Here is a 16405-nt window from a genome sequence, read left to right as displayed (position 1 = left end):
AGCATGGGGACTGCAGGGGTTGGGGGTCTTTGGCATACCCTAAAAGAGAAAGAGTGAATCCATGGGCATGGTTTGGATCAGGCTTTGAACACTCCCAGGAATGCGTTCAGAGCACAGAAAATTCTCCAGGACAGAGGTGAAGATTTAACAGCTGTACCTTTTTAGCATGGTCAGGAAAACATGAGCCATGAGTTCCCCCTGCTTTCTACCTGCACTTGTGGCAGCAAAAGGATTTATGGGGAACTAGGTATAAAGCAGCTGGGAGAGCTCTTCTGATCCTTCCTGTTCCTTGAGCCCAGCCTGTTGCTGTTGCTGCTGCTGTTAGCAGCCTCTCTTGAGCAGAGCTTGCAACCCCAGGGAATGCTGAGCAGCCAGCTCACATGCTGTGGTTTTTAGTCAGATATCAGTAGCTGATAGGGAGAACACAGAACCCTAAATCTGCCAGAACAGGCTGAAGGTCCTTTCTGCGCTACCTCGTCTTTTCCACAGAGCCACAACTACTGGATTTCATCTGTAAATACAAGTGCAGTGTGACAGCAGTTTTAAGCTGGACATAGTATTTTAAGGGACACTCAATATTCTGCAACTGGAAAATTTTACTGACACACTAAACTGACCTACCTGAGCTAACATATTTCTGTTCTCACAGTTATGCAAATGCATGTAAGTCACAGAGGCACACACAAGCTGATTAAATGGCTGCCCAGATCTGTATATGCATAAATACAGGTCTTTATGTAGCTGACAGACAATGGCATTTTTGCAAATGCTTTTAGAGAAGTCTTCTAAAAATCAAGTGGAAGGCATTTATTTTAATTTTCCAAAACACTGGAAAACACATCCTGCTGCTCAGCCAGGATTCTGTGCTGTCTTTAGGAAAGAAAGCAGTGCTGCCAATCCTGACAGGGTACAAAGGGTGTCTGGGAGAGGGTGCTTTAGGATAAGCCTGTCCAGCCAGCCAGGTACCCTGGAGCTACCCAGCTGCCCTGTGCCCCCACAGCAAGCCTGGGAACTTGCTGCCCTTTCCAGCCATTTCAGCTGTGCTGGTGCAGCTGCTTGTGTGGCTGAACAGGGAACCAGAGCACCAAACTGACAGGGGCCTGGGGCAGCTACTTTGTGCAGGGCAGAAGTTGCTAAAAGAGAAACATCTGTGGGACTGTGGCCTTCAGAAATAGCTGCAGAAAAGGAAGAGGATAAAAGATGGTGTAGGAAGTGACACAGTACAGTTCCTCAAAGACTTCTGAATTCTGGATATGTATCTACAGTTCTGAAGTCAGCAAATACTTTTAAAGACCAGCTTGGTCATGTTCAAGGGCTAAAAGTGAAGCTCAGTTAATGGGTGACCTTGAAAAACAACAGAAGTGAAGTAAACTCTTGACTGTTAGGACTACATGAGGGTGTCTTTGCTGGCCCAAAGCAAACTTCTGAGCAATGGCACTGGATAGGGCCAGTGTCCAGCAGGAAAGGCACCAAAAAAAATTCAGCAAAAATCAGAAGGACAGGGAACTCACGCTGCAGCCATATTGATGTATTTTCCAATCCCCTGCCGGTAAGTTTTAGGGGTCTGAACCTCTTTCTTTGGTGGAACCACTTCAGCCTTTATTTTGGCTGCTTCTTCTTCCTGCTGGAACTTCTCTCTTTCAGCAGCGACCTGTGGGAAGCAAAGGGTGCAATCTGTTGCAAGAGATAGTGCAGAATAAGGAGAAAATGTCTACAATTCTTTGAAGCTTTAAGGCACTCCAAACCAGCAATCAGCACCACTGAGATTACAGGGCAGGCTTTAGGAGACAGCCCTCAAGGGCCACTACAAACAGGCTGTCTGCAGCCATTATAGCAGGACTCCTTCTCTCCTGCAGCTACCCACAGCTACTGGGGGCACTTGATAGGGAATCATCAGAAGCCTGATGGACTGGGAGCTGTGCCAGACTCAGTTACAAGTGTAACTCTCCACTGAAAGAGTGACCAGGATCCTGGCAAAAAGGCAGTGTTGAATGGCAGCTGCTTAATCTTAGCTGGCAACCAGATGGGCCAGGGGGCTGCCCATGTGCAAAGAAAGGGCATTAAGTTGCAAAGTTCTCCCTAGAAAAGCTTTTGGCCTTTGGAAAAAAAACCTCAACCAACCAAGCAACCTCACCTGTGCATCTGCCTCTTCATAGGGATCAACAAAAACGGTTGTTGTCTCAATTCTTATTTCCTCCTGGAAGCAGAAGAGAAGAACAGTAATTCCATCTGCTCATTAAGTTGTGCCAAATCCCCTGTTTTGGTTTCAAGAAGGGTCAGCAGAGTGACCAGCACTGCCATGTGAGGCCACTGCCCCCAGTGCTTCACACATACCTTGGGACGGTCTGTTTTGGGGTCACTTTCCACATTCTCCATAGCAGTCAGGGTTTCAAAGCCACCAACCACCCTAAAAGAGGAAGAACATGTTATCCAGTTGTCACAACATACTCAAAATATTCCTACACCCCTACCTTTAATATATCTCATTTATGCCCATTACTGTAGCAGATTTTTAAATCATCATGACTGGGGAGAGGGGAATCAGCATCTGTGTTTGGAAGACCTAAGATAATGTCATTCAGTGTGGAAGATAAGAATTATTCCTCAAATATGGAATTTGAATTTAAAATTAAACAGAACGTGAAGAAGTCCAACACACAGAGGCAAAGCAAAGCCCAAAACCTGGAAGCCACACAAACCAGCCAGATGAAGAACAAGTCTTTTTCTTTTCTTTGTTTTTAAATTGTATGTGAGACCTAAGAGTGTTATCAGGAAGAGAGTGGTAATGACAGCAGCACAGCAGGGCAGTGGCAGAGCTGTGTGCACTACCACCACTAGCACTGAAAGCACAGGATTCCTCCAGAAGAACATGACTGTGAGCTCATGAGAGCTCTGGGAAGGCAGCAGAGCATCAAGTCACAGCCACAGGGAAAGGCCAGGACACCTCTCAAAGCAGTTTTCATCTAGAAGGGCCTGAGATGCCTGGCTTCTCACTTTCCAAGTCAACATATCCAAACACTTGCTTGAAAATGTTTAAGGCTGAAGGTTTTCTGGACTGTTGCATGTTTGTTAACAAAAAAAGTGTTGAACAATGGGAACGTTCCAGAAAAGCATATTTAGAAAGGATAAATGGGGAAACCCAGATAATTATAATCCTGTCATCCTGTCATTTATCCCAGCAAAATAATGGAATAGCGGAGACAGGACATGATTAAGAAAGAAAGGAAACAAGTAACAGCAATCAACAAGGTTTTGTGGGAAACAGTGTCTGTCAAACAACCTTCTATCTTTGAGACAGCAGATGTGGTTAACAGGGATAACAGTGTCCATGGAACAGACTTCTGGAAGGCGGCTGATATTTTGATTGAGGAACCAGAATGATATAAAGTGAATACAGTACACATTAAATTAAAAAATTGGCTGACAGGTGTCAAAATCTAATTTTAAACAGGAACCACTGAGTCAGTATGTTTTCAGAGGGGTCCTGCTGGGATCAGCTCTTGGTCCCAGGGTATTCAACACTTTTATCCACCTCATCATCCACAATTAAATTTGCAAACAGCTATTCTTAGAAGAGCAGTAAATAAAGACAGGCTGTTGATGCCAAGTGATCCAGATCCATTAGCAAAGGAGGCTGTAGCTGGACAACATCTGTTTTAATAGAGCTGAGCCACATGGCCAGGAACCAAAAACACAGCCCATATTAACAGCTGTGGGACAATGAGAAGCAGCCATAATTCTCAAAACACTGCTCCAGGAGCCAGAGGAGTCTGGGGCCAGGCAATCAGCACACAGGCAGGAACTGGCCCTGAGGAGTCCAGGGCTGCCCATGGGACAGGACAAGCCAAGAGCCAGCAATCCCCCAGCTTCCACAGGGGGAAACTGTTTTGAAGCCAGATTGTTACTGGGACTACAGCAGCAGCTTGGGTAGGCTGGCAAGGGATGGGCAGATGACATGGGGGAAAATGTAGTTAAATGAAGCTGGTGTGGAAAAAGAATACCAAACTGGTGGAATATGTGGAGCATTTTATCACCTAACTCTGCTTTCATATCAAAGAAATAAGCAATGCCTTGACCAAAATACACATGATATTCACAGTCACCTTTACACACTTTATACACTCACGCCAGGGTGTTTCCCCCTCAAAGGCATCTGTGCAGTCCCAGCATGGCAGAGTCTGCCTGGCCAACAGCAGGAGAGGCCTCTGACTGTCACCTGCCATGGTCTGAGCTGATCCAATGGAGAAATCCCCTTTGTACAGCACTCCCCAGTGCCCCCAGTGCCACCCCGTGGGCTGGGACACGCTGTAACCACAACCAGCAGGACAAACCTCACCACAGAGGATGAACCGAGACACAGAGGGTGTTCTCACACCCAGCACAGCTGGGCTTGCTCGTGTTTCAGTGCTGCTCCAAACGTTATTCCCCAAGGGCCTGCTGATATTCTGTAATCAGGCTGTGACTTTTAGGTGCAATTAAAACTCATGGATGCAGGCTAGAACAGCCTCAGTCATTTGTGACTGGAGGGAGCAGACTGGGGGAGGCTGCACAGGGCTTCAGGACCCTGTATGAACTTTGGAAAGTTCATAACAAAAAATCAATTTTAAAATGTCTCTCCAGGCCAATATCAGATTCACTTATAACGCTGATTAACACCCAGCCCAAGATATAGTCGCTGTATTTTAACTGCCCCAAAGGAAACTTCTGATTTAATATCGGAGGATTTTTTAGCCAACAGCTGACTCATTATCTGCTTGTATGTTTTCATTTAATTAGGTTTCTGATAATTTGAAATGGCCTGATCAGCTGTGCACTGGCAATCTCAGCTGAGTAATCCCTTAGCCCATAGCTAGACCTCCCACAATATTAGCCCTAATGCATTTTACTGATGCTACCAGATCTTCAGCTGCTCTGCTAATCAAACTTCATTGCTAATATTTTGTCACTTGTACATTTTGAAAGGCTGTGATAGACATGGCATTCACAGGTCATCAGTAAATGACCTAAATAGTCTATTTTGACATGATTGTAAAGGGCTAAGGGGGAAGAAGATAAAGTTGTTATGCCTGCAGAGCATATCATTCTCTTTTCTTCTTCACTTCTTGTCTCTCAAATGGAAAATTGCTTCCTTTTTTCTCCCTAGCATTCTCCAACATTTTGCACAGAGAATCTCTGTGTATTACACTGTCAGCACAGTCAGCTCTCAATATATGTTTTTGTCTCTATAAAGACACTGTTGCTATACTGACAAAAAATAAAAACTAATTTGAATACAAACCACCAGCTCAGAGGAGAGAGCTCTGACCAGAGGGACAGGAAATAATCCACGAGTCACTTTTGTTCAGGGAGCACTTGGGAGCTTTGTCAGGGTCGGGCCCTGCTGAGGCTGGTATCCCACCACTAAAAATTAACATCCAAAAAGGACAAGATCTGATTGCAAACATCACCCATCCAGTAAAAACTGAACTACACACTAACCTGGCAGTCAGAGCTGGATGCAAAAGAAATTGAATATTCCAAACTGTAAAGGTTTTTGCAAGCTTTCCTCTGATCTAAGAGACAAGGTACACGCAGGCCCTTGAAACATTACATGTTGTTATTGTCAAATCTCATGATGCTCCATTGCAGCACTACAATCAGTTTGATGAGATATAATGTCTCAAAGCCCATGCACTGGCATCCCTCACAGCAACTGCTCCTCACAGAACGAGGAAACCAATACACCAGAGAAGTTTTTGGGATTCTTTGCCTGCCCAACAACACATACTTTGGGCCAAGAAAAAAGCCCATACAAGTTATATGTAGAAAAGACCATTGGATCAGTATACAAAAACATTTTTAAAATTCTCTAAAGAGTGAGCCACTAATTAATACTATTCTAATATTCAAGGAAATCTGTATATAATCTTCAGTAAAAGAAAATGCAGATTCCAGAAATTCAGCCTGACATCCCTTTATACTCTTTACACGTGCTAAACGTGACAGTGACTGTTCTCACTGTGTGTCTGGTCTCGTGCAATGTCACTTCTGCCAAGCTGGGAGCCAGCACAGAAGGGAAGGGAGAGGGCATAAACAAGTTTAACCTTTTCCACTGCTTCTGGCTCTATTCCTTTTATAAGGTGTCCTTTGTCCTAAACTGAGGTTTAAAAAGGTGTTCAGATGATTCCCTACAGTGAAAAGGGTGACACTTTCAAGACACCATTCACATCAGAACAACCAGAGAAACTGAGAGTTTGCTGTGTGCTTCCAGTAGATGTTGAACAGAGAAATGATGATCTCAACTATATATTTAGCTCAGCAACCCTGAGACAGCTTGTATTTTTAGAGGAGCTTGATAAATGTTGCATTACATTTAAGCATGAACGACAAGGCAGGTACATTTAGGGTATTTTTTTCTGTTCGCATAGGAATGAAAACAAAAATGTGCCCTGGTGCAATTCTGCTTTCTTGAAAGCTGGCTAAGTTAGCACTGGAAATTTTTGCATTTCACATTTAGATGTGGTATTAAAATCTTACTTCCAGTTAAGGCTCCTTTATGTAAACTAGTAACCCTGCTTCATAACCACTGCCAATGCCTTTGCATGATGTAGAAGTGAAATATCTGGAGCAGGCTCTATCCATTTGCAATATGCCAATGAAGATCTCACTATACATTAGTTAGTGCTGCCCCAAAGCAAACTGCATCTCCCTGCAGGCCCAGAGACATTCAGACATGAACCTATTTCTCATAGTTTTGTTTAGAAGAATTATAGGAATTAAGCCTTCTGCAATGCTGGGGATGGCAGCGGGCCAACATGATAGAGTTTCCTGGTCAGAAAATGATACAAGAACAATGTCTGGACTTATTTTTTTTTAAAAAGCTTTAAACTACAAACAGAAACCAGAAAGAAAAATTACTCTTTTGTAAACACATTCTGCCCCGAAGGTTATTTTTATAAAAAGGAGAACATACATTTATATACACACACAGAGAGAACAACACGTGCATGAACACGTACGCTCAGGACAAAATGTTTTCTATGCATACACCCCATCTGCAATGGAGTGAGAAATTCAGATGTGCAACAAGAATGCAGCCAAAACATCTCAGCTCTCTGCTAGATAAGGGCTTAATCTAGCAGGCAAGACACGGTAATAAATGGTGCTGAAAAAGTAAAACAACTTGGAAAAAAGCTTATTGAAACTAGACTCTACAGATGAACTTGGCATGAAAGGACTTCCCTGCCTTGGCACAGGTCCCTCTTCAGAGATCATAGAACTGTTTTGGAAATGACAGCAGCCCTCATGCAGCTCCAGCAGCCCAGTGCTGCTGTGCTGCTCCCCACAGGGAGGCCTGGCTTGTTTCCCCACCTTGCTCTTTGCTCCTGTCCCAGTGTCTGGGGAGCAGACTCTGCAGTGCAAAATTAGGTCAGGCTCCCGACACGGAATCAGCTCTTCTGCTGTCACACAGTTTCTCTGATCTTCAGATGTACTAAAGTACAAGATCCACAAGAACATGAGTTTTCCAGCTTAGAAGCAACCGGGATTCACTGATTCAAATCATACAGGGAATGCTGCAAGTGCAAACAGACACTGTTATATAACAGTACCCAGGGAACTGGATAATGCCTGGTAGTTGCTTTATGGAGTTAATTACTTTAGAGGACAAGAGTTACTTTCATTGCCCCAGTCTACAGAATTGCAGTAGAAAGCATTAAACAGGTTAAGGAATACTTAATACAGAGTGATACTGATCCAAGGGAAGAACTCTCTTCCACAAAAGCATCTGGCAAGGGGAGAAAGGAAGAAAAGAGAAGAATAAGCTGAGTGCATGTCAGCTACTGACTGATGCCTCCAGTCTGAGGAGCCTGAGGTTTCCCAAACCACCTTGTTCATTATTTCTGAGAACAAGAGAATTGAAGAATGAGCAGCAGAAACCTTGAGAGACAGTTATGCACATAAGCAGATATGTACAGCCTCATACAAAAGAGAAAACTGTCCTTGACATACTCATCTCCTGTCTCAGTTGCCTCTTTCTTTTCTCAGCTCTTGACAAACACAAGTGATGCTCTAATAAACACACAGAACTGCTGTGCAGATCATTTCTAGTTTTGAAACTCTGACCACAACACTTTTCTGTCTGCTCCCTTTATTGCCCTTCATTTTATCACATCACATATCTGCAACATGCCCTCATTTTCAAGCCCACCATGCTCTGCTTGTCCTAAATCTCACCCAAAATTCTGAAAGCATTTTTCTCCTTCTGTTGATCATTTTCCACTGCTATTTTAAACATGCACTTTTTAATATGTGCCTTTAGCTTTGGAACAGGCTCCCAAAAACATCGATGAAGCAATTTCATCATTTTTTCCCTGAGGATTTCTTTTTCCAAAGGTGGTGGAAGGTGGGTTAAAATGGGTCACTGTCACAACTCCCCTGTATCTATATGCAATCCCTTTTCTACTTACACAGCTCTCAGGGACAGAGATTATGTTTCTATTTCTGCTTATATAATGTAGCAGGTCTCTGATGCACAGGAGCTGTGAACCACTGCAACAGAAACATAATAACAACATGGATGGGACACGCTTGCACCTAAATTTCCCAAAGCACACCAAAGAGGAGCCTGAACCTAAATGCTGTTTTGGCTGTAGTGTTCCTGTAGCTCCTGCAGGTCACAGCAGAGCTGAGGCCCTGCGTGGAGCACGGGCAGGGCAGAGAGCCCAGGCACAGAGCCCAGGGCAGCAGCAGGCAGGACCCTCTGCCCGCAGCAGCCCCCTGCAAACACTTCTCATCCCCTCTGTGCAGAGCAAAGGCATATCAGTTGGTTTACATTATCTCACTTTCTAAATTAAACCTCTTACCAGCAAGCTAAAAGCCCACAAAAGCCACCAGTTGGCTTTCATGGTAATTACATCATTCTCTAAGTCAGAAGAAATAGTAATTACTAGAAATGGTAATTACTAATTTAATCTAGGCAGCTCTGTTGGAGCAGGAAATCCATGCAGCCTGCAACACACCTCCAAGGAAAGGCATTCTTCTCTCACTCTCTGTTTTTGCTCCCCAGCCATGCCAGATTATCTCCTTTCCTTTCAGTACCTGCATCCTCATCACTGCCATGGTGGGCAGCACAATCCTGAAGAGCCCTTCCCTGTCTCCAGCCACACCTTTCTCCTGAGATGTGAAAGGCAGACATGTCACCTCTTCACTGTCCCACTGCCCAGGTGTGGGCATGAATAGATTCTCCTACATAAAAAAATGTTTCAAACCAGTGGGGACATGAATGAGATGCATCTCCACAGAAGGAACTTTTCAATGTTGCATCCCACACACGACCGAAGAAACAAAGAAAGACCTAGGGAATGGTTGCCTCTCACTCTTTTTTATTCTCAAAGTGTGGAAAGCCTGCTGAAAAGTTCTATACAAATTACAAACAGGTCAAACTGTGCTCTCTAAGATACCTGAGTGACACTAACATGAACCAAAGTCACACTGGAGTAATTGGGAGTACAGTTCAGATCAGAGTATTTAGGTTTTTATATTAACTAAGTCATCCTCAAATCTGTATGAAAGTCAAAACAGGCCAGTAAGCATCCAGTTAACAATACAATTAAACACTGATGGAAACAAAGAATCCTGATATCATGGGTTCATTCTGCTCTTAAACCTAGATATTATTCCTAGATATGCTTCCCAGATATTATTGTGCTGTAATCAGCTCAGATACAGTCACCAAATCCTGGAATCTCCCAGGATCTAAAATAGCAACCTGAAGTTGGAGTTTTACTAGAGGTCAAATCTCTGGCACCTTCTGGCTTTTATGACTTTTAAAAACAACACAGGTAAAAACAGTTGATGGATTTTGATAACAAAATACAGATCTTAAGAGCTACACACATCAACCTTTTATTATTTAATTTGTAGGTAAATTCAATTATTCAACAATTAAATTTCTAGATTAATACAGACTGACTGGGATACGTATATCCCAGCATCTTAATTTTTACCTTCTTCAAACTGATCCTCATTTACATGCAAGGCAGACCAGAGTAAAATTTCCCTGCTCTGTGTTCATATGAAGATGTCACTCAGTTTTCATGCAGGAAGCCAAATATAATTCTAAAGCAACACTTTTTATTAACTTTTTCCATTGTATTTCAGCTAAAAATACAAGGAGCACCACTTCTTCACTCTAGCACCTAAGCTCAGATTTCTGTTACAGCAAAAACAATTCACAAATTAAGACAGTCTTTGCTAAAGCTCCAAAAATCTCTGCTATAAATGCTTAATCAGATTTCCCTGGACTAAGTAATTCCTCTCTAAAGGGCAACATACAGCGTGAAACAACATGTGAGCTATTTTGCTCACAAATACTTGAGATATTCAGCACAGTGTGAAGGTTTTGGGGAGCACCCTCCCTGCACCACAGAAAGATCAGCTCCTCTCCCAATTCTTTCCTGGTGAATTCTGGTAAAACTGGAGCACACTGGGGAAACCCAGCAAAGCCACTGGAGGACTCCACAGGATGCTCACTGAGCTGGGCTGCACCCAGAACTGAAGACCAGGCACATTTTCAGCTGAGCTGTCCTAACACAGACATTACTTGATGAGGTGGCCAGCTCAGGTTAACAGCATTACTGGCAGGGATTTGGAGGGGTTTTTGCAAGGTGGACTCAAATTGTAGCTTAAGTGGAATAGTCCTAAGATCTGGATAAGGTTACTCCTCCAAGAATATACTGACTCTCAGCTTGTACTATTAGAATTTGCTTTGTTTATCTGCTTTCACTAAAGGACAAGGGAACTTTGAATTTTTCTAGGACAAACCTGAGAAAGAAAAAAGAAATGCATTTCCAAGAGTTCAGTTACTGAAGAATCAGTATTGGAACTAACAGCACTAAAATAAAGTGCCATTAAAATGAAGCAGTTTCTGCCTCAAAAACTTGCAGGCAGGGAAGATGGATTAAACATAACACTTTCACTGTTCAGCACAGTTGTATGTCATTCAATCAAAGTAAACAGCACATGGTTCTATTTTCCATTGCCAACTTCCAAATGAATAAAACCATGAAAATAATAAAACCTCAAATCTACAAGTAAAAAAGATTGTAGGATTCTCAGGAACTCCCAGTGCAGCAGGCTAGCAACATTCCCACTCCTGCCATGTACAAGGGATGTCTGAGAACAGCTCAGCTTGACTTGGTAAATACCAAGTACCTGCAGCAGAGGAAGCAAAGAGCAAACCGTAACAAAGATTTTGCACCTTCTTCTTCCATAAATACCTTAATCTTTATCACGTGAAGACTTCACTGGAAAAGACTTTCAGAGGAGAATTCTTTATAAAGAATGAAGTTCTCTCACTGTCTGGGCATTGGTAGTATCTTTATATATGTGTGCATAAATATACAGATTTTGTACCAGTGATAATTGTCAGGAAGAAAAGAAAAGAAGAACAAAATAAAAAAGAATAAGGGCCAAAAGACCTAATCTGTGCAGAAGCTTTATGCCATGATGCAGAGCAGTCCTGTCATGACTAATTTTTCAGTTGATGGCTCATAAGAGGATGAAAGCAGTATTGAAGAGCTAATCTCTTGTGTCCCAGCAATTAACATGCACAAATATTAACATGGCTCATTACATGACGATGATTACTTTGCTCATGACTCCTGGAGGGCCACCCACAGAAGGGAAGGGTGATGGAACTTACAGTGATGGAAGGAGCAAAAAAAGGCAGGGTCTGCTGACTGGCACGGGTGCAGTGTTGCCCACCTACTCATGAGCAGGAGAACTGGATTGTGAGCTCGGATTTTGCTCCAGTTCAATTACACGAGTCACCAGATTCTTCTCTTTAGGCTTTAGACAAACAAGGGAGAATGTCTGCGATGCTTCTGCCCAAAATATTCCTCACTTACCTTCCAAAAACTGTGTGCTTCTTGTCCAGATACGCACAAGAGCGGAATGTGATGAAGCTAGAAAGAATTAAGATATAACAGTTACCACATTGTCCCACTGACCCTCAACAACAGCCAGTAATGCTTAAAAACACAAAGTGTCTGCAAAAGCTTTCAGAGAGAAGCAAAGCCCCCCTCTTTCTCTGGCTCCTCTCTGGAAGGCCTTTGGACCAAACATCCTTTAACGCCTCAGTTTTGTGGGTCCCACCTGGATTTCTAGAGTTTTGGCTTCTCACTTCTCATCATCATTTTTAAACAGCACTCCAAGAGTGGGGCCTTGCAGCATGTCCAGAATGAATCTGAGCATCTGCCTCCCTGGCCATGCAGGCCCTGCAGGCAGGCAGACGTGTGTCCTGCTTGGGAAGGACATTTCTCATGCACGATGGGCAGCTCGTATCCAGCAAATAAAGTTACACCACACAACAGCCTCTGCCAGTGTAAACTTCTGTTTTCTGGATATTTACTTTTTGCATTTCTCTTCCCTTAAACTGGCCTGTCGGTGATCCATTTCTCCTCTGGACAGAGCACACTCGTGCTCCAGATACAAACATCCCAGAAGAATACTTTGAAGTGTCAAAAGTAATTAATTGTACTTTTAATTTTGGGGGCTGTACTTCTAAACATAAACATGGGAACTAAAGCACTAATCCAAAGCAACCTTTACTACCAAACTTTTTCTCTAAAGCTCGATGCTTCTTTGGAAGCCTTGGACTACAAATGTATGAGACAAAGGTTTCCACACTATGGTCTGCAGACCACAATGGCCTGTCTTGGCTGGACATGCAGTGCTGGCTCTCCTCCCTGTCTCCATCTGTTACACTACATAGGAGACAGCTAAAAATATATAAGCATTCCAAAAGCACTTTTCCATATAAGCAACTGCCCCAGGAAGTTATATGATTGGAAATAGGAGCAGCTGTAATGTGCCAGACAGTCTATTAAGATGTAGCTTGCCCTAGGAAAGCATTGGGATGCTGTGCAGAATGCAAACTCCTACATTGGATACCACTTCATTCTTGGATATCAATACTTAAAATCATCACATGGTCAGTTATGTAGCACTGTAATAAAAAAACCCCTGAGAAGTAGCAAATATACAGGGAAAGCCGCTCATCTTTCACTGCAGTCAAAATAAAATGAAAGACAACAGAATTAACATAACTCAGGATGGTCTCAGAGAAGTCCTGAGCACTATTCAAGCATCACTTTGCAGAGGGGACCCAGCTCCCTCTGCCCTGTAGTGCCTGCCACCTAAGGGGAGAGCTGTTCACAGAGTTCCTCAGGCTAGAGGAGATGTGTCTAAGCACTGGCTAGGAACCTTTATAAATATGGGCAGCTGGGCTCCCTTAAAGACTTACATACAATGGAATTTTGTATTTCATTTGCAAATTTTAGGAGCACATACAATTACATTTACAACAGCAGAAGATGGAACTCAAAATTGCACATCACTTATGGTCTCTGTAACTTCTGTTCTTAGAATCCCTCCCCCCCTTAAAAAAAAATATATATATATAAAAAATAAAAAGAGGAAAGAAGCCTCTACTCTCCCCTAATTTAGCATGTGAGAGCTGGCAGTAACATTCAAATCCAAAATAAGTTGTACAGCAACTCAATCCAGCAAACTGCCCCACACGTGCTTAGGCTTAAGAATGTGAGTAAGCCTAAGAATGTGAGGCCCTGAGACAAGCCCTGGTGTTTAATTAAAGCAAACCACGCTGCTGCAGGGTTTACAAGCCATCAGAACACTCAGCATCACGAACACCAGGACCCCCTCCCTCCCTCTCTCCTCAGAGCCAAGACACAGCACTACACACACACACACACAGATTCTTACTCTTTCCTGGGGCTCCCAATAAAAGAACAATTTTTTATATTTACAGAGCAACCAATACACAGTTGGTTCAAAGTGACACAGAATATTTTTAAAGGACTGCAGGCAAACACCTGTATTAATGTTACACGTGAGCAAGACCATTACAACTTCAGTATCTTAAAGTTTTCCCTCATTTTAGTCCTCATTCTGCTTTTGTACGTTGCAAAACAAGTTATTCTCAATCCCAGGTCGTACACTCTGCCATGTCTGGGTCTACACATTTCAACAGAGCAGAACTGTTCTCATTTATTTAAAATCAGATGACTAAAATGAAGTTATATTCCCATAGAGTTTATGTTTCTAATTCCTTCAAATTCCTTCAACTCTAATTCCTTCAGAAAGTTCAGTACAGAGTTAAATTTAAACAAAGTTAAGAGGTGTGATGAATGATGATAATTATAGGGGTAACAATGGGTAGGGACACTGACAGAAACAAACAGAAACTTCAAATCCTTACAACAAAGATGACAAATTATTGGTGATATAACAAACCCAGAGGTCTTCCTGTGCTTCAATTTGCTCATAGATTGGCTAAGAGCAGCTGTAGCCCTGCTTGCAATATGCACCACTCAACAGAATATTTCCCTTGACTGAACTTCTAAGAGTAGCTCATAAAATGTCATTTTTCTTCTTAACACAGTGAGACACAATGTCTAGAGGGAAACAATAAAGCACAAAAAAGCAAATGACTACTTACAACTGTGATTTGTTTGTGTTGGGTCCCGAATTTGCCATACTAAGAACACCACGTCCCGTGTGGGACAAATTTGGCTTGAATTCATCTTTGAAAGGTTTTCCCCAGTAAGACTCTCCTCCTAAAAAAAAAAAAAAAAAAAGAATATTTGTTTTTTATTAGTTTTTCACTGTGTTTTGCAACAGGCAGTGACATTAAATTCAAGGTTTCCAGCACTTGCAGTCACTATGTGTTAATACATTGTCACCTCACCCCTATCACTAGGCCAGTATTTGAGCACGACCTTGAAATCTGCTGTTTGCAACTGGCAACACATTTCTGTGCCCTCACACTATCAGCTGCAACAAACCACACTTTATCAACAGCTTTATGTATCCTGTGCTGAAGAACAGTCATGGATTCCATTTTTTTTCTCCTGGTCCACCATAATTTTTCTCTTTTGAGACATTAAATCTTTAAAATTGGCTTCATAACAAAAATTTAAAATTGGCTCCAAAACACAGAGCAAAGAGTTACCAGTTAAATTGCACTCTGGATATAGCACTGCTTCTGGAAATAAAATATCAGGGAGATGAAACACATTCATAGAATCAACTAAGAATAGGAGCTATAATCTTAAATGCTTAATCCCAGACTAAACAATGAAGAATGACAAGATATGGTGCTCCAAATTAAAAGACAAAAATTAGATATTTGGACTAGATACCTGGATGATGGGAATACTTATATGCAGTGAAGGTGAAAGAATGATAAAATTGCACAAACCCCAGCCCCAGCCCTCCAAAACTGATTTCTTTTCTATGACTGTGGACAGAGAGAGGGTCCGTGAGAGTTCTCCTCCTGGCTGTCATTTTTACATTATTTATGACAGATCTGACATTTTCATTTGCACTTTCCTCCAGGATCATCCTTAATAAGAAAAACAAAGGCTGAGATGAGTCATGGTTTCGTAGTCAAATCCATAATCTTTTTTGACAAACCATGAAAAAAATATTTCACCTTAGGACAGTATTAAAAATAAACCAAACTAAACTATCCAAAGAGGCAGTAAACCTTGTCCATCTGCAGAACTGGCTCAAGAGCTCTCCAGAGTAAGTAAGTGTATCACCAGAGAAGCAGCAGCTCAGGAGGGATCTGTGGTGCTCCACAGCCATGTGCACACACAGCACAGAAAGCAGTTTGATGATATTGCTACACACCAAAGCAGCAAATAAAACCCAGGAGTGAATCAGGCTCCTACTGAAAACCTTACCCAAAACATCACAGGAGTGCATTAAATGAGGAAAGAGGTTCAGATGATTCCGTGAAAACAAAGCATCACATATGGACAGCTGCAAGTGGAACTAAGTGAGAAATTCTGGAAGAAGCAGATCCACTTAAAAACCCAATTAATTATATTCAAAAGACCTATTAATTGAGTGTTGCCTGCTCTGCAGTTTGACAAGAGGTGGCAAAAGGGGAGAAACCTCGCAGGGATTTTCTGTAATCAGGGTACAGCAGTGGTTACTTCAGCAATCTCTGGCTATTGAATATTTTTAAATCAGCTGAATTACATCAGCCTGATCCCATATGCCAATCTTTTCCAGTGGTGGGTGACAGGGATATGGTACAGTTGTAGGCAGCTCTAGAGGAGTTTGTGCTGTCTGAAGTTTTCAGAGGATACAGAACATGAGCACAGCTTGTCGAGATAGGACACAGCAGCAAGTGGCCAAACCCGTGAGCCTGCTGCACCTTTGTGTGCTTCCAGCTGATGCTGGAATTACAGCCAAGCTGCTGAAAGAGAGTGGAATCAAGCCTGAAGCCTTCACTGGTCAGAAAAATAATTCAAAAGGAAAGAGAAAAATTGTGAATGACAGAGAGACTCTCTCTTTGTGGCACAACAGCCAGCCCCAAGAGCTTGCAGACAGG

General features: G+C 42.5%; 1 protein-coding gene across 1 annotated transcript in view; it reads right to left on the bottom strand.

The window, feature by feature from the left end:
* Window positions 1-16405, bottom strand: part of PPIL2 (peptidylprolyl isomerase like 2) — a 68140-nt gene that overhangs the window by 1491 nt on the left and 50244 nt on the right. The window contains exons 15-19 of the mRNA XM_063415822.1: window positions 14501-14618; window positions 11889-11945; window positions 2335-2407; window positions 2135-2197; window positions 1512-1651 (exon numbers count right to left, since the gene is read on the bottom strand). Coding sequence (XP_063271892.1) covers window positions 1512-1651; window positions 2135-2197; window positions 2335-2407; window positions 11889-11945; window positions 14501-14618 — 451 coding nt within the window. The remainder of the gene's footprint in view (window positions 1-1511; window positions 1652-2134; window positions 2198-2334; window positions 2408-11888; window positions 11946-14500; window positions 14619-16405) is intronic.

This window comes from Prinia subflava, chromosome 19 (assembly GCF_021018805.1).
Source record: "Prinia subflava isolate CZ2003 ecotype Zambia chromosome 19, Cam_Psub_1.2, whole genome shotgun sequence".
NCBI classification, from domain to species: domain Eukaryota; kingdom Metazoa; phylum Chordata; class Aves; order Passeriformes; family Cisticolidae; genus Prinia; species Prinia subflava.
This window is presented reverse-complemented; position numbering and strand designations above follow the sequence as displayed.